The sequence below is a fragment of the Mytilus galloprovincialis genome, chromosome 2 (assembly GCF_965363235.1).
Source record: "Mytilus galloprovincialis chromosome 2, xbMytGall1.hap1.1, whole genome shotgun sequence".
Taxonomy (NCBI): domain Eukaryota; kingdom Metazoa; phylum Mollusca; class Bivalvia; order Mytilida; family Mytilidae; genus Mytilus; species Mytilus galloprovincialis.
The window spans coordinates 100,305,554-100,330,577 of record NC_134839.1 but is presented as its reverse complement, the minus strand read 5'-3'; the positions used below and the strand labels follow the sequence as shown (position 1 = coordinate 100,330,577).

Here is a 25,024-nt window from a genome sequence, read left to right as displayed (position 1 = left end):
ACATCTACCTATATCTATTGGTACTCATTACAAAGAAGAAGAAAGCTTGGCGAATATTGCATATATGCAAGCAAGCTGACTAAAAAGTCGGCTTACTCTACAACCATTATGAAACTAGCTTTAATCCCTCGAACCTTACTATATTGGTTCATTGCACTTTAGCGTGATATACAATCGTACGTTAATAAACAAAACAACCATTGCACTTTAGCGTCACGCCGTGATACACCATCGTACTTTAGCGTAGACCATCGCACTTTAGCGTGACCATCGCACTTTAGAGTACCATCGCACTTTAGAGTCCTACATATATATACACCCATTAGCAGCCTGGTTAAACAATAGTGCCCCATATCAATGATATAGAAATATCTACTACTGAAACATCATTTTCACTGAACTAGAACATGTTTTTATTTAGGGGTCAGCTGAGGCCCACCTCTGGTTGAGTGATTTTCACACTGCATTGAAGACCAATTGGTGGCCTTCGTCTGTAATCTACACTTTGGTCCGGTTGTTGTCTCTTGACAAATTCCACATTTCCATTCTTGATTTTATAAGACTTAGTTGACACAGTGAGCAATTCCTACCTGGTCTTCAGAAAAATGATCTACTGTATTTGCCTGTTATTGTTTACTTTTGCTTATACTAAAGCACTCACTCGTAAAACAGAAAATTGTGTTCCAAGCAAAAAGGGCACTGACAAAAAAATCAGATTACAGCTGTATAAAAAATTGGTAATAATTTATAAAAGCAGTCAACTATGAAATTTCTAATAAATATTCTGCAAAATGCAATATTGTGTTTCATGCCTGAGATGAGCAGGATTGCTCCAGCCAATTGCCTTACTGAAGATAATGTTCTACCTAACTAAATTTACTCTATCTTATGGATACAAATATGGGAGGAAGAAATTAGTTCTTTTCAACACTACATTATTCTGAACACCATGGTTCTGATATATTTTATATAGCTTATACCAACTGTTACCCATGTAATAGGGTAGCTATCATGCTGACATTTCAAACTTTGTAAACTAAGTCAATTCTTGACAATAGTATCAATGCTTTACAATAGTATTGTGTTACACAATACATTTCAAAAACTTTGTTCTTTTTTTAAATTTACACAACATGTGTCTTAACTATTACATACATTATGAAAAATTCAATAAATTTCTTTTATTTACGGAAGCAGAGGTTATGGATTTTCTTCCTACAGAACTATGAATTTGAAGGTCACCCACCAAGATGTACACCAAATCTGCATATATGCATTGAATAACATGACAGCTGGTTAGCAATATGATAAATGAGTCTTCCATCTCCCCCTAATGAATGTATGTCATTTTTAATCCACCATTTTTGTTAGATTACAATTTAAATGTCAAATATTTTCAGCTTGGATTGATGGTAAGTCTAGGTGTCACTTTTTCAAGTTTAAATACAAGTGCATTTCCTTAAATAAAAGTAATGAAACCCAGTATGTTTTCAGTCAGATAACTACCATGGCGAGACAAAGAATATCTTCAGATAAACAAACAACCAAATAAATTGCATAACCAAATGCAAAAAAATGTTAAAAAACAATAATAATCCTACAACCAGTACATATGACTTTGACTCAATTACCAAAAAAAAAAAATATATATATATATATACAAGCAAGAGAGAGACAACTGCTAGCCAAATATTAAGTCATTCTGTTCAGTATCTTACACAAATGTGATTGAAATTTAAATTTGGTAGACAGTAACAGTGAATGCTATATAGCCTTGAAATTTAACCATTGTTTTAATTTTCATATACCGGGTACATGTACCAACTTTCACAATAAACAAGATCAAAAACAAAATAATTACTATAAATAACGTCTATAAATATCTAGTTAACGGTTATATTATTGCCAAATACTGAGATGGAAATGAGGATTCTCAGTTTCGTATATGTTACATCAAAAACTAACTTATCCAATCTACCTTCCTTGGAGACCCATAAAAAGCCATCTGTGCAGACATCTGAACAAAAACATGTATGATAAAACTCCACTACTTCTGATATTTCAATTAACAAACATTATTAAGCCTAGTAAACTTGTTATTTACTTTACATCATTGTAACGAATTGATCTAACATAAAATATAAAGAAAAGCCTATATAGGCCAATTTCTATACAAACTTGGTCAAGTACTTTTCAACATCTGTGTACTGACAAAACATGATAATATTTAATCTTTATCAATACTTTTGGTCAAGAATTGGTTTTTTTTTTTTACTTTCACTATTCATGATGATTTTAACTCAACATATATATTAAATGGATTTTGTAGATCATTATATTCTTTGCTACAAAGGAGCCAGTATGATACATCAGTTTGAACAAGAAACATTAAATGCCAAGAAGTTGCTTTATCAGTATCTGTCTTTATTTTAAAGAATTGCCATGAAAATTTGTTATCATTTGAGAAAAAAGATTACTATTGAAACATCAATATGTCAAACAAACAGAATATATTTGTTTTGATTTAAGATAGTATAAATTTATCATCTTAGCAAAGGTATAATTTGTCTTTATACTATGTTATCTTCCCTGTAATGGGTTCAGATATGAGTTTTAAATTTGGGTTGGTACTATGGAAGCAACCAGTTGCTTTTAAGTTATTTTAAGAGAATATAATGCTCTTTGCACAATGATTAATGACCGCTTGAAATAACTTTTTGGAATGAATTACTTATAAAGTCAATTTTTTGTCCCTACCCCTAAGCCAATTTCAGTGGCTGTTCAATGTCTTGCCTTCAAACATGACAAACCAACTTTGCAGTTCCTAGATATTTGATATCGTTTTAAAGTGTAAGAATCCTTCACAAAATTTTAAGCACTGGTAGAGGGGATTAATTGCAAACAATGATTAATCAGTCTATATATAGAAACATAAGAGATACTATTCTAATCAAACTATATCTTATATTCTGGTATAAAGCTTATGTGTAATCCATGATTTGGAAGCTGACAGTGTGGATTATTTCTCAGAGTTTGTATAGACTAAATTGCAGTAGAAAATGATCTTGCATTTCCTCTTCACTGCATTGTTTAGTCCCAGTAGTGTCTGTCTTGTCGAGCTTTGTATAGCAAATTTCACAAGATATGCCTTACAGATTGATAACCTCAGGCATCTAGGACATGTGATTGATGTACTTTTTGTGCAATTGATATATGCCTTTGAAATTATGTAATGAATGGTTTTGTCTAATGTATGTTATTATGTCAGCTACCTTGCCATCTAATTTGTCTCCCAGTACATTGCTGTCCTCAGGTGTAGGAGGCTGCCGATTTCATTAGATATTTAATCACATCAATTACTTTCAGATTGGAATTTTCTACTTTTCCACAAAAAGGATGCCATTTAAAAGTGCAAAAACTGGTCAACACAGAATCAGAACAATGTGTCCATATAGGGTGGGAATGTAGTATCTGGCAAATTACTTGAAAATCACTGACTATCATTTATCTTGCTCTGTAACTTTTCATATGATTGGTTGGTCTGGTTATATGTCTATGCTTGACAGAATACATGTTCTTATTCATCAAGGATATGACATTCAAGATTTCTCACTACTGTTAACAACTCATATACTGATTTGGACAAATTAATTTTTTAGTTCCTTACTGTTTTCAAATTTAAGTATTATATCACTTGGCATTATATTTGCTTTTACTTAACATTTGGTGAACTGTTCGTAATACCTTGTTTTTAGGTCGCATTTCTCATCAACCGTGTGAACATGCATTTTTATGCTACATCTATGGATATATAGGTTTTCATTTTTAAATACTGTGTTGAATCAATAATCCAAAAATATACCCATTTATTAATTTTTGCTATGTTCATAAGTAAATAACATAAAAAGAACTTTATAATTACTGATGCTAAAAATACTTTATCATTGAAGTATTGTTTAATTATTTTTTATTGACACTTCCATACTATCAGGTCATAATAAAAGAACAAAATGCTTCATATAATGGTTATAAAAAATTCAAGATGTCAGATCAATAAAGTACCAGAATATATTAATTATAACATAAACTGTAAACAATAAAGATGTTTATGATCTTTATACTGATTGTACATTTTAACTGCAGTGCTTATTTTACCCATTAGCTTTTGAAGTTTCATAATTTAATTACATAAATAAATGTATTAAGAAAACAGCAACTTTCTCATTATCTGAGGTCAAGAGCCTTCTCAATTCATGTACAATATAATTAAAAATTGTGTTCTCTTCTATATTAATTATTTGAATTTGGAAAATGTAAATATTCTTGCTCTTGGAATAGAAATTTAATTGCTTTTAAAAATATTACACTCCATCTGAACTGATACATTATAACTCTTGACTGAACAGATAAACACCCCATTAATTGCCAAAACTTGTAACTGTATATAATAAACAACCATGTAATATTCAATATTGACTGTGTGACCATTGTTATAACACATATTAAAGCTTAGCATGTAGTTTTCCTTTTAAAAAGAAAGTAATTTAACATACATGACATACTTAAAAAGTTATTTCCTACAGGATCTTCAGATTTTGTGTGATATGAAAAAGATGACATATATCAATTGGACAGCATACCAACAACACAATGAAAACTGCAAGCATATTGATAACTTGTGCCTGTTTTTAAGCAAAATCCAATAAGTAATTTAATACCTCTAAATTATGACTGCATCTATATTGATGTGGATATCCTTTTCATGAACTTTCCAATGTTTTTGTCATTAATTCAAACTATCAATGGTTTTCTTTAAAAAAAACTAGATTCATGTTCTGCAATGAACCTTCTTAGAAAATTTAACATTAAGTGCGGAGGGATGAACTGTAGTGCTGGGATATTATAATCTATTTTACCACAGTCCTATTTACTATTCAAATCATAAATTCAATTTGAAAATACAGATTAAAGACTGCTATAGGTTTCCTTAGAGAGGCTTGTGCAATGTTTAAACACATTTTATTAAGAGTAATTCAGAGTAAAATTTCTTTAAACTCTTAATTTCTAAAGAGAAACTTAAAATAAACACAGAAATAGCAATGTCTAACCACTGACCTTGGATCCCCATTAACAAGTCTAGTCGATTAGATTACCAACTAAACAAATAATATCCTGTCATCTTTCAAGGATTTATCAATAAAGGATGACTGCACTTGCAGGAACTCTGCAGTAAATATATCATTTAATCAAAAATCATCTCTATAGACTATAGCGTGAAAAATTACCAACATTGCTAAGAATCACACCATTTATGACTAAATACAGTAAAGCATAAAAATACAGTGTTATATGAAGGTCATCTAAAATGTTCTACTATGGAGTGTGGATTCAGTATTATTCGTTGGATACCAATTTTGGTAGATTTCTTGGGTATAGACAAACCACGAAAATAAAGTTCAAAAAATGACAAATTTTCTAAAGGCTTGAAGAAAGACTTCGGCAAAACCACGAAATTAAATGTCCAAGAACATTTAAGTTTTCCTTCATCCACGAAAATTGATGCCCACAAAAATAAATGAATCCACAGTATCAGTGAAATGCCATCTACCTTAAGTACTAATGTCTTAGTGACAGGTACCAGTTACTGAAAAACAACAGATCTCCAATGTACACAAATGACTATGTGACATCAACCAGAAACTGCAATAACAGATCTCCAATGTACACTAATGACTATGTGACATCAACCAGAAACTGCAATAACAACAGATCTCCAATGTACACTAATAACTATGTGACATCAACCAGAAACTGCAATAACAGATCTCCAATGTACACTAATGACTATGTGACATCAACCAGAAACTGCAATAACAACAGATCTCCAATGTACACTAATGACTATGTGACATCAACCAGAAACTGCAATAACAGATCTCCAATGTACACTAATGACTATGTGACATCAACCAGAAACTGCAATAACAGATCTCCAATGTACACTAATGACTATGTGACATCAACCAGAAACTGCAATAACAGATCTCCAATGTACACTAATGACTATGTGACATCAACCAGAAACTACAATAACAACAGATCTCCAATGTACACTAATGACTATGTGACATCAACCAGAAACTGCAATAACAACAGATCTCCAATGTACACTAATGACTATGTGACATCAACCAGAAACTGCAATAACAGATCTCCAATGTACACTAATGACTATGTGACATCAACCAGAAACTGCAATAACAGATCTCCAATGTACACTAATGACTATGTGACATCAACCAGAAACTGCAATAACAGATCTCCAATGTACACTAATGACTATGTGACATCAACCAGAAACTGCAATAACAGATCTCCAATGTACACTAATGACTATGTGACATGAACCAGAAACTGCAATAACAGATCTCCAATGTATACTAATGACTATGTGACATGAACCAGAAACTGCAATAACAGATCTCCAATGTACACTAATGACTATGTGACATGAACCAGAAACTGCAATAACAGATCTCCAATGTACACTAATGACTATGTGACATGAACCAGAAACTGCAATAACAGATCTCCAATGTACACTAATGACTATGTGACATGAACCAGAAACTGCAATAACAGATCTCCAATGTACACTAATGACTATGTGACATGAACCAGAAACTGCAATAACAGATCTCTTTAATGTATACTTATGACTATAAAGTGACCTTAAACTGAAATAGCAGAACTCTCCAAAATGTATAATGACTAAATTACATGTACCAGAGACTGAAATAGCAAAGCTCTCAAAAGTGTACTAACAACTAATTATACATTTTATCATGGTAATTGCCTAGCTGAAATGACATATATATCTTGCAACTAAATAGCTTAGACGCTTAATTAACTTGGCCAATGAAGCAAGGTTAAGAAGTACACTATAATGTTAGTTTACCTAACTGAGTAAGTCACAGGACACTGTAATGTTGACTTACCTAACAGGGTTAGTGAAAGAATTTTAGGGAGTACAATATGTTGACTTACATAACAGGGTTAGTGAAAGAAAGTTCGGGAGTACAATATGTTGACTTACCTAACAGGGTTAGTGAAAGAATGTTTGGGAGTACAATATGTTGACTTACCTAACCGGGTTAGTGAAAGAATGTTAGGGAGTACAATATGTTGACTTGCCTAACCAGGCTAGTGAAAGAATGTTAGGGAGTACAATATGTTGACTTACCTAACCAGGTTAGTGAAAGAATGTTAGGGAGTACAATATGTTGACTTACCTAACCAGGTTAGTGAAAAAATGTTAGGGAGTACAATATGTTGACTTCCTAACAGGGTTAGTGAAAGAATGTTTGAGAGTACAATATGTTAACTTACCTAACCAGGTTAGTGAAAAAAGGGTTATAGGAGTACAATATGTTGACTTACCTAACCAGGTTAGTGAAAGAATGTTTGGGAGTACAATATGTTGACTTACCTAACCCGGTTAGTGAAAAATTGTTAGGGAGTACAATATTTTGACTTACCTAACCCGGTTAGTGAAAAATTGTTAGGGAGTACAATATGTTGACTTACCTAACAGGGTTAGTGAAAGAATGTTTGATCGTAAATATGTTGACTTACCTAACCAGGTCAGTGAAAGAATGGTTAAAGGAGTACATTATGTTGACTTACCTAACCAGGTAATAGTGAAAAATTGTTAGGGAGTACAATATGTTGACTTACCTAACCAGGTTAGTGAAAGAAGGTTATGGAGTACAATATGTTGACTTACCTAACCAGGTTAGTGAAAGAATGTTAGGGAGTACAATATGTTGACTTATCTAACAGGGTTAGTGAAAGAATGATTGGGAGTACAATATGTTGACTTACCTAACAGGGTTAGTGAAAGAATGTTAGGGAGTACAATATGTTGACTTACCTAACCAGGTTAGTGAAAGAATGTTTGGGAGTACAATATGTTGACTTACCTAACCAGGTTAGTGAAAGAATGTTAGGGAGTACAATATGTTGATTTACCTAACCGGGTTAGTGAAAGAATGTTAGGGAGTACAATATGTTGACTTACCTAACAGGGTTAGTGAAAGAATGTTAGGGAGTACAATATGTTGACTTACCTAACCGGGTTAGTGAAAGAATGTTAGGGAGTACAATATGTTGACTTACCTAACAGGGTTAGTGAAAGAATGTTAGGGAGTACAATATGTTGACTTACCTAACAGGGTTAGTAAAAGAATGATTGGGAGTACAATATGTTGACTTACCTAACAGGGTTAGTGAAAGAATGATTGGGAGTACAATATGTTGACTTACCTAACCAGGTTAGTGAAAGAATGTTAGGGAGTACAATATCTTGACTTACCTAACAGGGTTAGTGAAAGAAGGGTTAAAGGAGTACAATATGTTGACTTACCTAACCAGGTTAGTGAAAGAATGTTAGGGAGTACAATATGTTGACTTACCTAACCGGGTTAGTGAAAGAATGATTGGGAGTACAATATGTTGACTTACCTAACCGGGTCAGTGACAGAAGGGTTAAAGGAGTACAATATGTTAACTTATCTAACCAGGTTAGTGAAAGAATGTTAGGGAGTACAATATGTTGACTTACCTAACAGGGTTAGTGAAAGAATGTTTGGGAGTACAATATGTTGACTTACCTAACCAGGTTAGTGAAAGAAGGGTTAAAGGAGTACAATATGTTGACTTACCTAACCAGGTTAGTGAAAGAATATTAGGGAGTACAATATGTTAACTTACCTAACCAGTTTAGTGAAAGAATGTTTGGGAGTACAATATGTTGACTTACCTAACCGGGTTAGTGAAAGAATGTTAGGGAGTACAATATGTTAACTTACCTAACCAGGTTAATGATAGAATGTTAGGGAGTACAATATGTTGACTTACCTAACCAGGTTAGTGAAAATTGTTAGGGAGTACAATATGTTGACTTACCTAACCAGGTTAGTGAAAGAAGGGTTAAAGGAGTACAATATGTTGACTTACCTAACAGGGTTAGTGAAAGAATGTTTGGGAGTACAATATGTTGACTTACCTAACAGGGTTAGTGAAAGAATGTTTGGGAGTACAATATGTTGACTTACCTAACCGGGTTAGTGAAAGAATGTTAGGGAGTACAATATGTTGACTTACCTAACCGGGTTAGTGAAAGAATGTTAGGGAGTACAATATGTTGACTTACCTAACAGGGTTAGTGAAAGAATGTTAGGGAGTACAATATGTTGACTTACCTAACAGGGTTAGTGAAAGAATGTTAGGGAGTACAATATGTTGACTTACCTAACCAGGTTAGTGAAAGAATGTTAGGGAGTACAATATGTTGACTTACCTAACCAGGCTAGTGAAAGAATGTTAGGGAGTACAATATGTTGACTTACCTAACCGGGTTAGTGAAAGAATGTTAGGGAGTACAATATGTTGACTTACCTAACAGGGTTAGTGAAAGAATGTTAGGGAGTACAATATGTTGACTTACCTAACCAGGTTAGTGAAAGAATGTTAGGGAGTACAATATGTTGACTTACCTAACAGGGTTAGTGAAAGAATGTTAGGGAGAACAATATGTTGACTTACCTAACAGGGTTAGTGAAAGAATGTTAGGGAGTACAATATATTGACTTACCTAACCAGGTTAGTGAAAGAAGGGTTAAAGGAGTACAATATGTTAACTTATCTAACCAGGTTAGTGAAAGAATGTTAGGGAGTACAATATGTTGACTTACCTAACCAGGTCAGTGAAAGAATGTAAGGGAGTACAATATGTTGACTTACCTAACCAGGCTAGTGAAAGAATGTTAGGGAGTACAATATGTTGACTTACCTAACCGGGTTAGTGAAAGAATGATTGGGAGTACAATATGTTGACTTACCTAACCGGGTCAGTGACAGAAGGGTTAAAGGAGTACAATATGTTAACTTATCTAACCAGGTTAGTGAAAGAATGTTAAGGAGTACAATATGTTGACTTACCTAACAGGGTTAGTGAAAGAATGTTTGGGAGTACAATATGTTGACTTACCTAACCAGGTTAGTGAAAGAATGTTAGGGAGTACAATATGTTAACTTACCTAACCAGGTTAGTGACAGAATGTTAGGGAGTACAATATGTTGACTTACCTAACAGGGTTAGTGAAAGAATGTTAGGGAGTACAATATGTTGACTTACCTAACCGGGTTAGTGAAAGAAGGGTTAAAGGAGTACAATATGTTAACTTACCTAACCAGGTTAGTGAAAGAATGTTAGGGAGTACAATATGTTGACTTACCTAACCGGGTTAGTGAAAGAATGTTTGGGAGTACAATATGTTGACTTGCCTAACAGGGTTAGTGAAAGAATGTTAGGGAGTACAATATGTTAACTTACCTAACCAGGTTAGTGAAAGAATGTTAGGGAGTACAATATGTTAACTTACCTAACCAGGTTAGTGAAAGAATGTTAGGGAGTACAATATGTTGACTTACCTAACCAGGTCAGTGACAGAAGGGTTAAAGGAGTACAATATATGTTAATTTACCTAACCGGGTTAGTGAAAGAAGGTTAGGAAGTACAATATATGTTGACTTACCTAACCAGGTTAGTGAAAGAAGGATTAAAGGAGTACAGTTTAATGTGACTTACCTAACCAGGTTAGTGAAAGAGGGTGAAGGAGTACAATAATGTTAAATTTACTAAATCACTTAATCACCATCACAGTTATTAACTTTTTTTCACAAAACTCAGCTTGTCATACATTATCTGCTCATTAACAATGAAATTATTTTGTCATAAAAACCACTTTACACATATCTAACTCAAGTTACACAGACCCTGCTAATTGCTTTAGCATTCCACATAAATGTTTATAAAGCTGTTTCTGTATCTTTTGTGTCTGTATAATTAGCATCACACCTGACTTATGACAGGGATAGATGTAAGAAGATTTTGAATCCTACTGCAATCAATTTCAACTAGGTATGAAATATATTTTAATGTACCTTGCCAAGACCACCTGCTGATCATGATTTGCTATAGTTTTCTTTAACATAATTTCATACATTGTTGAAAGTTATGCACAGCAATAAAATATTCTGGTATTGTAAAAACAGACAAGTGAATGATTAAAGGAGCCTGGTTTTATAATAACAATCTTCTGACTCAATCTTTCAATTATGATTGTCTTGGAATAATTGTCATCTAACAAGATACAGAACATGTACATATATATATAAGTAGACCTTTGTGTCACATTCAACTTAAGATGAAATTACAGATACTCTTCATAGAAGATAAATAATTAATTTAGAAAAATGCCAAAATTTTATGAAGAAATTAACAAATATTTGATACAGGGTTGTCAGTTTTGTATTTATAATTTATTTTCAGGTAAGAATGTCCACTCAGAATTTCCATTTGCATAGGTACTATTTCTGTTTCCATTTACAGTACAATTCTCAATTTATCCTACTATAGTTCTCAATTTATGTCCAACCTTTATCCCCACCATTCAAAGCTTCCGTTGCATAATTTAACAACCTGTGCTTTGACAATTTCAGGAGGGGGCACATTGTCAAGAAGTTGAAGTTCCTTATTAATATTTGTTTTAAATGGATAAAATATTCTGAAATATGATTCAAACTGGAATAGTAGTAATAGTACTTGACAGAATAAAGGGTATAGAATATATTTGTTCCAAAAGGAACAGATATTATAGCATTATTCAAAATAACGTGTCCATATGAGGTTCTGTTAGGAGGAACACATATATGTTGACAGCATGCATGCCACAGCCTGCATACAACTGTCCATCTTCTTTTTATATGAGTGTACTTACACAATACGTATAGTGTCTTGAAATATGAAATTTATTTGTATGAGGCTTAGAAATGGGAAAATGCGAGGTTCTACCTCGCATTTTCCCGTTTCGTGCCGAATACAAATAAATTTCATATTTCAAGACACTATACGTATATTGTTTTTATACTGAAATCGATAAAAAAATCAAAAAAATAATAAAAATATGAATCAAATATTATTAAAAAAAAAGTGTTTGGAATTTCCCCCTTGGGGTACCATTTTGGGGTATTTCCCTATGAGCCTAGTCTAGGCGGTAAGCATTGACAATTTAAGGAATTAGAAAGGGAAAATGAATTTAATTAATAACATTTGATAAACATGGTATATAAATTACCAATTTGAAGACATAACAGGTTTAAATTCATAAAAGTTTGACCATTGTTACTACACATTTTCATGGTTGTGATGTGACGTTGTGAGTAGGCGGGGCTTATAGGTGAGTTGAGGTCATTGACGTATAAAGCTAACGTTTATACGTATATAGCTTTATCTGTATAGTAAAATAGCTGATTGCAGTATAAAACAGTATTCATAATTTTTCCCCATTAGTATAAGAAAACTTTGAGATGCACTGTATTCAGCTTTTCTTCCATTTGGCGATACATGTAGTGGGAGTATACCAGACATGTGTAATCTTATATCTCTCAACAGGTTTAAAACATATTGATCTCATCTGTCTACATATATTATCAGGAAAATTGTAGTAGGAAAAATGAAGAAATATAAATTATATGACAAGCAAAATTCAAACGGTAGCTTGTGATAATTTTTCACAATTTACGGACCATATTTCTACTATTTTACAGGATATATCAAAAATATAAATATTCAGATCTTCATAAAGGTTACTAAATTCTACAATTTGCTTTTTTAAACATAAAAAGTATTTTAATGAATAAATGTGCATGCTATATATAACATCAACAATGTGTACTGTTAAGGAGCAACCAGAGGATTATGTTTTTTTTGTCTGAGTCAGAACCTTTTGTTTTAGTTTTGGTGATTTATCAATCAAATTATTTTTTTCAAAGTTTAATATTTTAAAAACATTAAGGTATTGGGGTTATTTTGATTCAGGATATAGTTTTTTGTCATCTGCTTGACCACAATTGGGATCAGAATATTTTTTAAGAAAAAATAAACCGATCCTCCTTTTTTTGAAGTTTAATCGTCCTTCTCGCAAAACAAAAGGTGATTAACCTGTAATTGAGTGGACCATGTCAAATGAAACTAAAGTGTTTGCTTGTTTTACCATCTTCTGTAGTGAGGAAAACAATGAATCTTTAAAACTCAAATAAATTGTTGACTTGTATCTGTAAACTTGATGTAGTACTAGAACCCTGTTATAAAGGGGAATGAAACCAATAATCCGATTTTTGTTTCTGCGTGTCTGTATGTGTATGGGCTATCTCTTGGACGTCTCTTTGACATAGACTGAGCTTTTCAACTTAAATCTTTTGAATATTTTTGGTTATTGAAATTATATCCTTCTTCATATATCAGATAAACGCCGTAATTATACTTACATAAACCTATTAACTCGAGCGAACCTTGGCGGATTATTTAGACTTATGATCCTCACTTATCAAAAAGCAACTGCATGCATATTTTACTTTTGCTGTCATTACCCTTCGATACAGTGTCGAATTAAAGAGGGAATAATAATATCTACCAATTGCTTTCTTGATCTGCTAATTAATCTTTATACGCGGTTTTCTGTAAACTTGCATAGGCAAGGCAATCAAGTTTCAAAACTCAACCAGTGGTATTTCTAATCAGAGTTACTTAAATTCATGCTTCTAAATGACTTGTAACACATTTTGGTTTGTCATATGTGTTTATCTCATTTTATTTTGCGAGTGTATGTCGTTATAAAATGCTGTCAGTGTGTCATTGATATTTTTTTGGTAACACCTTTAAAAACAAAGCATGGTTTCTTGGGTAAGTATTTTGGAGTAAGAGCAAAGTATCGTCCTTTCCGGAGTCAGTATAATGTGATGCTTCCTTCAAATGTTCATGATAAAAATGCTTATTACCACCAAACACAGATCAATTTTGAATATTGGTGGGGTCACTATCGCCGTTCTTGATTTATGTATGTCACTATTAAAAAATGCAGAATAAGACTATATTTTTAACCTGATTCTTCTTTTATTTCTCTTTTATAGTTGTTGTAGTATTGAATATTAATATTTTTATCTCGATTTTCTGTGTAAGAGACATACAAAATGCATCGTTATAAAACCGTAAATTTAATCTGTTCGAGCTAGAGGTTTATCAACATTCTTTACTTTACCGAAAATCTTGTATTCATATTGTATTCATATTCATACATCAGTGGCGGATCCAGCCTTTTTAAAAGGGGGGGGTTCCAACTATATGCTCCCATTCAAATGCATTGATCGGTTAAAAAGGGGGGTTCCAACCCTGGAACCCCCGAAACCCCCCCCCCCTGGATCCGCCACTGTACATTTTTAAGTTTCATCGAAATCATATCATGATGATTTATAAAAACATATTAATTTATAATATTTGTTTTTTTTTTGTTACTCAGATTATGGGAAAACTTGTCACTGTTTACTTCATACCCAAAGTTCCCATTTTACGGCAAAAGTTCATAACAATTTTTTTTCAATATACGTATATATGATTTTATCTGATGATTATTTAAAAAAAAGTTTTGTTTCGATAGGGGAGTGCGATGATTTATCCAGGCAAGCCAACTGACATTTTGATTAAAACACATAACCTGTGCGTGTCCTCACTTCGCTTATACGAGGGATCAGAAAAACTTGAGTGCATACGGACTAACGTATAAACGGTAAGGACAGAATTGTTTATGCACTGTATGGCATTGCGGGTCCTTCAAAACAGGGCCGTAACTACCTATGAGGCAGGGGAGGCAACTGCCTCCCCTGAATTTTCTACACCAAAAATCTTTTTTTTTAGTAATAAAATGAAATATTGACAATATGTACACGAAGAACTTGAATTTATATTATAAACAACACAAGTTTACAGTTTTAACAGTGTTATCATGATACGTGATATATGTGTCATTTTCCGGATTTTTGATCGATAGTGAACCGTTTCAGTAGTTGTTTTATTTTATTATTTTCGTGTGGCCGTCCGTCTGTTATTCAGGTGTAATACCACCATTGATTTCCCCCTATTAGTCTTTGTTAAATTTGCACTTTTCAAAAAAATGTGCAGAATTTATCCTTGTTTCAAATAAAGAAATACTTGACATGAGTAAAGTTTTATCCTGTCCAGTTCTATAGAAAAAAATTCACATAACATTTCATTGCATATTATAAGAAAATAACCATCATTGGAAGTTAACCAATCAAATTTCTCCCCTTATTTTATCTGTGTACAAGGTTTAGTCACCATGTAACCTCAAGATTACAAAATTTTCTATAGAAATCCCAAACTAGAGGCTCTAAAGAGCCTGTGTCGCTCACCTTGGTCTATGTGAATATTAAACAAAGGACGCAGATGGATTCATGACAAAATGTGTTTTGGTGATGGTGATGTGTTTGTAAATCTTACTTTACTGAACATTCTTGCTGCTTACAATTATCTCTATCTAAAATGAACTTGGCCCAGTAGTTTCAGAGGAGAAGATTTTTGTAAAAGATAACTAAGATTTACGAAAAATGGTTCAAAAATGACTATAAAGGGCAATAACTCCTAAAGGGGTCAACTGACCATTTCAGTCATGTTGACTTATTTGTAAATCTTACTTTGCTGAACATTATTGCTGTTTACAGTTTATCTCTATCTATAATAATATTCAAGATAATAACCAAAAACAGCAAAATTTCCTTAAAATTACCAATTCATGGGGCAGCAACCCAACAACAGGTCGTCCGATTCATCTGAAAATTTCAGGGCAGATAGATCTTGACCTGATAATCAATTTTACAATTGTCAGATTTGCTCTAAATGCTTTGGTTTTTGAGTTATAAGCCAAAAACTGAATTTTACCCCTATGTTCTATTTTTAGCCGTTGCGGCCATCTTGGTTGGTTGACCAGGTCACGCCACACATTTTTTAAACTAGATACCCCAATGATGATTGTGGCCAAGTTTGGTTTAATTTGGCCCAGTGGTTTCAGAGGAGAAGATTTTTGTAAAAGTTAACGACGACGGACGCAAAGGGATGGGAAAAGCTCACTTGGCCCTTCGGGCCGGGTGAGCTAATAAAAAGTAATGGTGTTTATGACACAGAAATGGTTTTACTGCAATAAAATGTAGGATTAATTACCTACAACTGTCAAATTCAAGGGAATATTTTTTTCGACCTACTTTCGTAGGAAACCGGATGTGACGTACCATGATTTGGTGGTATTACACCTTCAGTATTCGTACGAGAACACATTCATAAAACTGTGCTTTCGACAATTTTGAATAAAACCTAACTATTCACATTTATTAAGGGGCTCAATTGAGCAGAGAAAGTTCCCTTTGTATTGTGAATCTTTTATGATATCGGAAATTCGTTACTGGCTGAATCAACTGTTTGATATTTTTTTTTAACGACTCCCGATCGTACGATAACATTATTGTCAATGCCTTGGTAGTTAAACACTCAAACTCGTTGTATATGGGACTTTCTATACTATAAGTATATACTAATATAGAAAGTCTCTGGTTGTAGTTATATACATGTCTGTTCAGCTTTCAACAATATTGAAATGCAAGGTCCCCGATAAAAAATATCTTGCGTTCTATGATCTTGTTTTATATGTTTTTTTTAACTTACCAGTTTGATTTCTAACAAAAATATCTTTAAATACAGATAATAATCGTTTGCATAAAAATTGCTTCCAGGATCCAGCAATACTGATGTTTCTTATAGTAAGGAAATCGAAGGAAAACGGGTCATTTTTAGCCACTGATTTTATTGAGAAAAAAATCCGCGGTCACAATGTATATAATGTTAATAATTATAGGTCTAAGTACGACCTTCACGACGGAGCCTTGGCTCACCCTGAACAGCAATCTCAGCTTGTTTTTGCATAAAAATTGCTTCCAGTGGTTCAAGCAATACTGAGCTTTCTTAAAGTAAGGAAATCGAAGGAAAACGGGTCATTTTTTAGCCATTTTACTGAGAGAAAAAAATCTATGGGGCCTCAATCGGCGTTCCCCAAACGCCTGCCTCCCCTGAATTCAAACCCTAGTTACGGCCCTGCAAAATGTTGTCAAAACTCTCCAAAAAGAAGTCTGTTACTACCAAATCTCAGCAGAACATGGTCTTCACAAGGTTTACAGTATTGAAGAGAGTGGAAGAAATAAGAGACGTTAGAGAAAATCTTAACTAAAATTTAGTGTATTAGTCTCATTTTATTTGTTTTGAGTGTAATTAATTATTTTCGACTTATCTCGGTAATGATACGTGTTTTCTTCATTCAACCTTATATCTACACGGGGAATTCATGCCCATGTATAGCGCACGGTATTTTAGATTAACACTTTTTCATCCCCGCTATATTTACCATTAAATATGAATCAAACGACTCCATTTTACGACACTTGGTTGCGTAACATGGAAGATTCAATCTTCATTGTCACGCACGTCGAACGGATTCTTTTCTTTAATCGATCCTTTTAACTAACTTTGCTGAAATTGCAAGGGATTAGCCAATTTATTACTTGAAGAGAAATAAAACTATAAAATGTAGCATAAAACAGGTGTATGGTCGTACTGAAATTTGAACGGCGTCCGATTCGAGTACAGACCTGAAAAGCAGCATCATATGTACTTGCTATTTATTGTCATTGACACAAGAAAATAATAGGTTAATATTCATTAACTTTGACTGAGAGCCATTTCTTTATTCTCTGAAAAATATAAGGAACATTCCAATCTCGCGCGTCGGCATCCTTGTTGGTCACAATTACTTCTACGAAACAATTTAATGTGAAAAAACTTGTCTAGCTGAAAATATATTTCAACTTTTCTTTTCTTTATAATTGTTAATTTCAAAGAATCTAATTAGAATACAGATCCCATGTATATGCTTTAGTTATCCTAATATGTAAACGCTCTTGAAACCGAAACGTGGACACATGCATGGTTTGTATTTCAATCTGCTTAGGGGTTTTTAATTTGTCTACCGAAACGAGCACTGACTGATTTTTTTTTGTGATCACAATCATTCAATTTATCCGAACATTTGTACATTAAACAAATCTTGATTCAAAAAAAGTTTCGGTAGCAAACACAATATCGAAGCACTCTCATGTTATGCCAACAAAAACAAAGAACTTTACAAAAGTTAGTAAAAGTATGGTATACACGAACGAACATACGTCATATCTGGAAGATAGTTCATTTGAGGTTACAATAACCCTTCTTGTTTTACTTGCGTAATTTGTGATTTTCAGTTATAACCTATAATACTAAAAGCTTTAAATATAAAATGGAACTATGATAGATTGCCGGGTTGTAATCAACAGTAAGCACAATATACAAAGAATTGTATACACCATTTATTTGGCATTGTAGGAACTTTTTCGTCAAATTATTTGTTCTGGAACCCAATAAGCGGCTAAACGATGTGTCGGAGACATTTGTTAACCTCTTACCATCATTCAAGTCCTAACTAAAACCAATATAAAACATTCAATACTGAATTACTAACACTTTGTCTGGATAATATTGCTCAATTAGGAGAAGAAAATTTACGTCGTCGCAAGAATGTCGAGGGTGAACATGTCAAACTAGATACCAATACATTGTTCAGCATAATTCTAATCCACCCAAGCAGTGATTCCTCAAGTCGAAAATAGATTTGTTTGACGTAAAACGATCACTTTTCTTAAAAAAAAAAAAAAAATCATTTATTTGCGCTTATAAAATTGTAATGATAATATTTAACGGTACTGGCAAAATACCTCGATATATGTGCGCTTTCAATATACAATTAACCGAGTTCGACAGAACGAGGTTCGACTGTAACATAGATAATTGACAAAATGCCTCTTGCTGGACCACTGTGATTTTTTTTCAGTGTCTTGGCCAGTTTATTGAATACACTGTTTGAATAGATCCTGTTTTAAGAGTTTTGTTATCGTCCTTACTATGCAAAGATTTTTTTGGTAGAGTATTGACCAAGAAAGTTACTATTACAATTGATTTTCGCCAGCGATAGAGAAAGGTGAAGAGGGGTCATTTGTATTCTCCTTACAATAATTCAGATTAAAGCCAAGAGCATTTAGTTCTAATCGACCAGGAAAGTATATTCGAAATTAATTCTTTCCATTATATCTTTAAATGAAAATAGTATATAACTTCAAAGAAGAATTGTCTGTTTAAAGTAATCTAAAAATAATTTCTAGAACAATCTTTCAGTTAAGTATTTTTTATAGAATAGTATCTCAAAATTTTCAGAGATAATTTAAAATTTGTTAAAACATAAAACAATGGGTATACGTTTTTACATAAACAAAAAGGATAAACATTCAATTTGTTGGAGTTTTGTTGATTTTTAAAGAAGACATTATCATTTATCAGCTCGACTCCTTTTAGAAGCGGATTTTGGGGGCCCGTGAGGACCTCATCCTCCATGTGGAGCTACATATTTTGTAATTACGCATATTTTCTAACTGTACTTTTGTAAAGTTTTCCTTAATGAATTTTACCTTTTTCCTTTTTTACACGATTTTCTCCTATACTTGGTTTGTCAATGTCTCACCCCTTTTTCAAAATCCTGGATCCGCACAAGAGCTTATAACTACGGTCTCTGGCGGAGAGTTGTCTCATTGGCAATCATACAACATCGTCCTATTTGTATATGGTTTAAAATAGCCATATTAAAATGTGTCCTAATAAAATTTACAATGATAATAAAGGCATAAAATATATACGTAGGTTGCACATGTAAATTTTAGAAACAGGAAACATTTTTCTATATTGTCTTTTTTTGCCTTATCGTGAAAAAGGGGAAAATATATTGAAACAAAAGTTGTCTTGTCGCTTTATTATTATATCAGAGGAGCGTTTTTGCAGTTACTTTATATGCTTTTCGTGTACAATCATCATGTATGGAATATATTCATAAACATTCAAAACAAATGCAAAATCAAAAATTGCTTTATTAAAAAACACCTGGATTTTGAACTGTATTATATAAAGGATTTCCTTGAAGTAACATAATCACAAGAGTGGTCTTTATAAGTCATACCAATTAACCTATAGTTTTAATCAATGTGTGGGGTCGGTCTCTTCTTCGCTGTTACTCTCAAAGTGAAATCAAACGTGTGTTTTCTTATGCTATCTCTAAAACGATTGGGGTTTTTTTTCAGAGAGGTATATAAGAATAAGAAGTCTTTTATAACCAGATTTTGGCTTATCTAGATTTTGTTTAGTATCATGCATACTGTGTCTATAAGTCAAGTAACACGCAACTTATTAAACACTAAAACATTAAATATAAATAAGCAATACGATCTCTATCATGATAAAAATATTGTGTATGTTCGATTCCCTTGATTAAACGTTGTGTATACTATATCTACTTACTTTGATCGTCGAATTTTCTAATGATAGTATCAATAAAGATATTAGGAGGGGCGACATGTCCGCGTCGAACTGGCATTTTAAAAATCCTTTATTTCAACCCATTTTATAAAAATCCATTAAAAGAATATGCTTTAAACATCGCTTCTCTAACCACAGTAAATTCCAGGTCTTCTACAGTCTAACATGCCAAACAAAACGTTACATGTCGAGAAATTAATTTGCATCAATGTTCGTTTATTCACTCCTTTCAATGTATCGACCCGATCTATAGATCATCAATGTTAACCACATAACACAGAATGTAAATAGTCAACATCCGCCAATAGACAGCATATGCAGCCGGAATTACTCCGCAAGCTTCGAAATCGAACATGTGGTTTAATGTTTACCTTTCCAGGCACAAGTGCGAAAATCGAAGATACATTATTTTATTTATTGACAAAAGTCATTAAATTATATTGTCTTTGTTAGGTAGGAGAAACTCAAATTTCCAATAAATGTTATTTATTCTAAAAATTATTTTAGTTTCTATATATTGGTTTTCCCTTTTGTTTAATTACTAATAATCGGTGACAGAAACTTGCGATCATTTTCTTAAAAGGTGTTTTCAATTATTCTAGGACAATCTAAAGGTGTTCGCAATCATTCGAGGAAGGCGGGTACTTAGATTAAATTTAACAAAAAATTAATCCCTGATATCTTTAATATTTGCAGTGATATGTAAGTATACAGTCGTGATACGTTATAATATATGTATTAATGAATACTCGCAGTGGCTGAAAACAAGTTCAGAGTACATACGAACTAACATGAACCCATGCCGTTCCAACACCATCATTGAAGTGATAGACGTTTGATTATGAATAGGATAGAGTTTGTAGAAGTATGTCAAATGGTTGAAAATATTGTTTGAAGTAAATCTTACATTCTCTTTAACATTGAATTTCCAGTCGGCCAACTTTTAGGATGTGATTGAAACAAGTTAAACTGGCCTATCCCTGTTAACGTCCATAACTGAACTTATATTATAAAAGATAGGTACGCAAAAATTTAAAACTTTCGAAGTCGTCAGTTATGTTACGTATGAGTGATCTGTGTAGATCTAAAAGACCTATACAAGTTAGAAAATATCTAGAAATGGATCTTCATACTTCCTTATTCAAATTTGTAATTGTTTTGGTTTGAAAATTAACATTTAATTTTGAACATTCCATATACCAAAATGAAATGCGCTGGTTGTGCAGTCCCATCCTCTCATCTCTGTTCCGGTTTCAAAAACATCTCATGGAGCTTTGTTGTGAAATAATCTGAATTTCTGTTATTTTAGCATTTGTTATCTACTCTCTGGCCGGGTTGGTGTCTCTTTGACACATACCCCATTTCCGTTCGCAATTTTATATCCATTCGTTCTTGGATATGGAACGACGAGAAGATTCTGTGATATGTAACCAGTCTTGCCATGGATTTTTCCCGATTGATTTTTTTTCACATTTATGTTGGTTACTTCTCGGTTTCGGATTTTGAGTAAAAGGTCAAACGGTTGCATTTAGTTTCTTACATCTACGTCATTGTGTATCATTGCTGACTGCCTGAACTATATGAAAATTTGTTCAGCCAAGACACGTTGTTTAGAAGGGGAGATGATGTGGTAGATGGACATACGATATTTTAGGATAGAATCAACCATTGAAATAGCCGATTAATTTTGTGATATCACGCGGCATTCGAGATTTAATTTTAAAGGTTAAATCGCAATTTGAAGTCTTAACATTAAAAAAATATCACAATGGATATTCAGTAATAATAATACATGCAAGACATCATCAACATTTATTTTGATATTCATGTTTTATTGCACCGTATTTGTATTATTAAAAAAATATGAAAAATATCAATGTCCAATTGAATCAAACAATCAGGGAAAAATTATATATATAAAATAGAAGATGTGACAGGATTGCCAATGAGACAACTCTCCATAAGAGACCAACACGACACAAAACCCAACAACGAGCAAAGCCCATATCGCAGTCGGCCACAAAAGGCCCCGAAACGACAAATGCAAAACAATTCCAACGAAAAAATCAACTGCTCAATTCATGCACAGAACAATAAACGAAAAGCAAACATTGGTGGCCTTGGGCTGTTGTCTGCTCTATGGTCGGGTTGTTGTCTCTTTGACACATTCCCCATTTCCATTCTCATTTTTATGTAACACATTCTTATATATCTATCGTTTAAATGAGATATTCTCCTTTTCATTATGCATTGTTTAAATTATCTGACCCGTAACAGTCACTGACAAAAAAAATTCTTCAGTATTTTACAGGTTTTGAAAGTTAGTGCATTCTCCAATGCAAGGCAAATGGTTAACTATGGCCAGTGACGTCATTGGGTAAAACGCGTCACACAGCAAGTTATATCATACCTTTCCTGGCTTCATTTATATGTAGACTACCCATTAAAGTGACATTTTAATTTCTAAGCGAACAACATCACGTAGAGTTTGTAAGCAATTTGCCATTGTTTTCTATCGAGAATTCTTAATTCCCCGTAGAGAGCATTTCAAAATGTAATATTGAGATCGCTTCTTGAATAATACAATTCGTTAAACAAGTGGGACTGATATTCAAATAACAAACGAACATATTGATTAGAATAACTCCCCAAACACAGAAAAAGCTATACTTTGATTATTTGAACGAGACTACCAGCACTTGTTTAAATTAGAAATTCTGAGTTTTATTGAGATTGTATTTTTCCCGTGTCATTTTTATTGTGTCAATCTGGATTCATTTTCAAAGTACCACAAAGAGAAAACAGAGCAAACATTTTTGTCATTATAATATTTTATATTTCAATAAACCTTCTTATAAAAATAGCTTGACATTTTTTTTTTCTTACGGTTTTAAGATTAATTAAATTTTTACAAATGTGTCCGTAAGTGACCCGCGACGAGGTAAAATGCCTGTCTCTGATAAACACGCATGTCCTCTTCCCCATTACAATCAAAATATATCGCGCTTAGCAGAACCTGCTTTTGAAACTAATCTCAGCCTTCATGTTCATAATATATTTCATTTGAGGAAACATTCCGTTGTAAGATCAGAGGCGGATTTAGGGGGGGGGGGGCAGGGGGTCCGCCCCCCCTTTTTGGGAAAAAATTTGGTTGCTTATATAGGGAATCATTGAAGCGTGACTGGAGCGGGCCCCCTCTTAGGTCAGTCAGTGGGCCCCCACTTAAGAAAATTTCTGAATTCGCCACTGAAGATTGATTAGTTCTCTTAATTATTTGTTCTTAAAGTTTCTGACTTGACTGATTATCCATATGTGTTTTGTCCAATAAAGGATGCATTTTTCAATTCAAACACAAGATTGCATGACTATTTAATTGTTTTGCAGACCCGTCGCCATATTTGTGGTCGCTTCATAGTATACGTCAAAAATTTTGTTTGAATAATTCAGTAAATTGAATTTACTTCAAAAGATTGATTTCTTCTATTTGTGTGTATTATTTACTGGAATTGAATATATTTCTGTTTGTTTATATCAAATATGAAAACTTATTTAGTAAATATCAAATCTATTACCTAATTAATTTGCAGACTACAAAAACATGAAAAGGGAAGTAGCGATTAATTATTGCTAAATAATTACAAAACGGATGTCTATTATTGTATTATTGCTAGTTTAATTGATTCATTTGTTTGACACGAACAGCTGGACATAACCACCAAACATGTTTATTTTTTTAATCGAAAATTGTTTTAGATGAAAATTAAAAAAAAGAATATAGATATTATTTGTAAATAAAAATGAAAACAACAATGGATTTACCATTATCAGCAACGATCAAAGCCGAATATTTAAAGCCAATGATATACAATAAACCAACACAGTTGAAGAGCTATAAAGGACATAAAATAAAAGCCTTATCCATCTAATACCAACTTTGACTGAGGTGTTGAACTTTAGTTTCTCAAGTTATAATCAAAATTTAGAAACGGAGAATGTAGAAAGGTTTGTTCTTAATCATGTCAATATCGAAGTACCTGCTACTGGGCTGATTATACCATCGAGGTATCTACCCAGTGGTTTTTTTTGATAAAATAAAAAAAAAGCACGTTATAAATTTCATTCGTCCAAAGCGCTTTTCTGGACCTATCTTCATAAGGAACACACTAAGCCGAATACTTGAAAGCCAAGGGTGTATAAGTCCGTCAAAGGCCAACTTTGCCTGAAGGAGTGGAAATCTTTATAAAATTTTAGAATCTAGAAATGGACAGTTTTAGAAAGGTATCTTCTAATTAATGTCAGTACAGAAGTATACTAACTAATGAGCTAATGAAACCCTCTGGGACTGATAGTCCATTAGCAGAGGCATTTACTTATAGAGTAATGTTATATAGCGAGAGTGACTTTAATAAAACATTTTTCTCTACACTGCAGAATAAAACTACATTAAGTTCGAAAGTAACGCTGATATAAAGTTTCAGTTTATCTACTTTAATACATAACGTATCACAGAATACTACACTAACTATAATGTATACATATATATATATATATATATATATATATATATATATACAACTCGTCTAAACATCAACCCAACAATGTTAGATCTGT

The 25,024-nt window shown here is 32.9% G+C and overlaps 1 protein-coding gene across 5 annotated transcripts in view; it reads right to left on the bottom strand.

Moving 5' to 3' along the window:
• Positions 1-20,689, bottom strand: part of LOC143065118 (voltage-gated inwardly rectifying potassium channel KCNH6-like) — a 105,025-nt gene extending 84,336 nt beyond the window's left edge. For 4 of the 5 annotated variants that reach the window (XM_076238478.1, XM_076238479.1, XM_076238480.1 and 1 more), the window contains exon 1: positions 20,396-20,689. In XM_076238478.1, the coding sequence (XP_076094593.1) occupies positions 20,396-20,471 (76 nt within the window). In that variant the 5' untranslated portion in view covers positions 20,472-20,689. The remainder of the gene's footprint in view (positions 1-20,395) is intronic. The other variant, XM_076238482.1, reaches the window with a different exon arrangement.
• Positions 20,690-25,024: the final 4,335 nt, after the last annotated feature.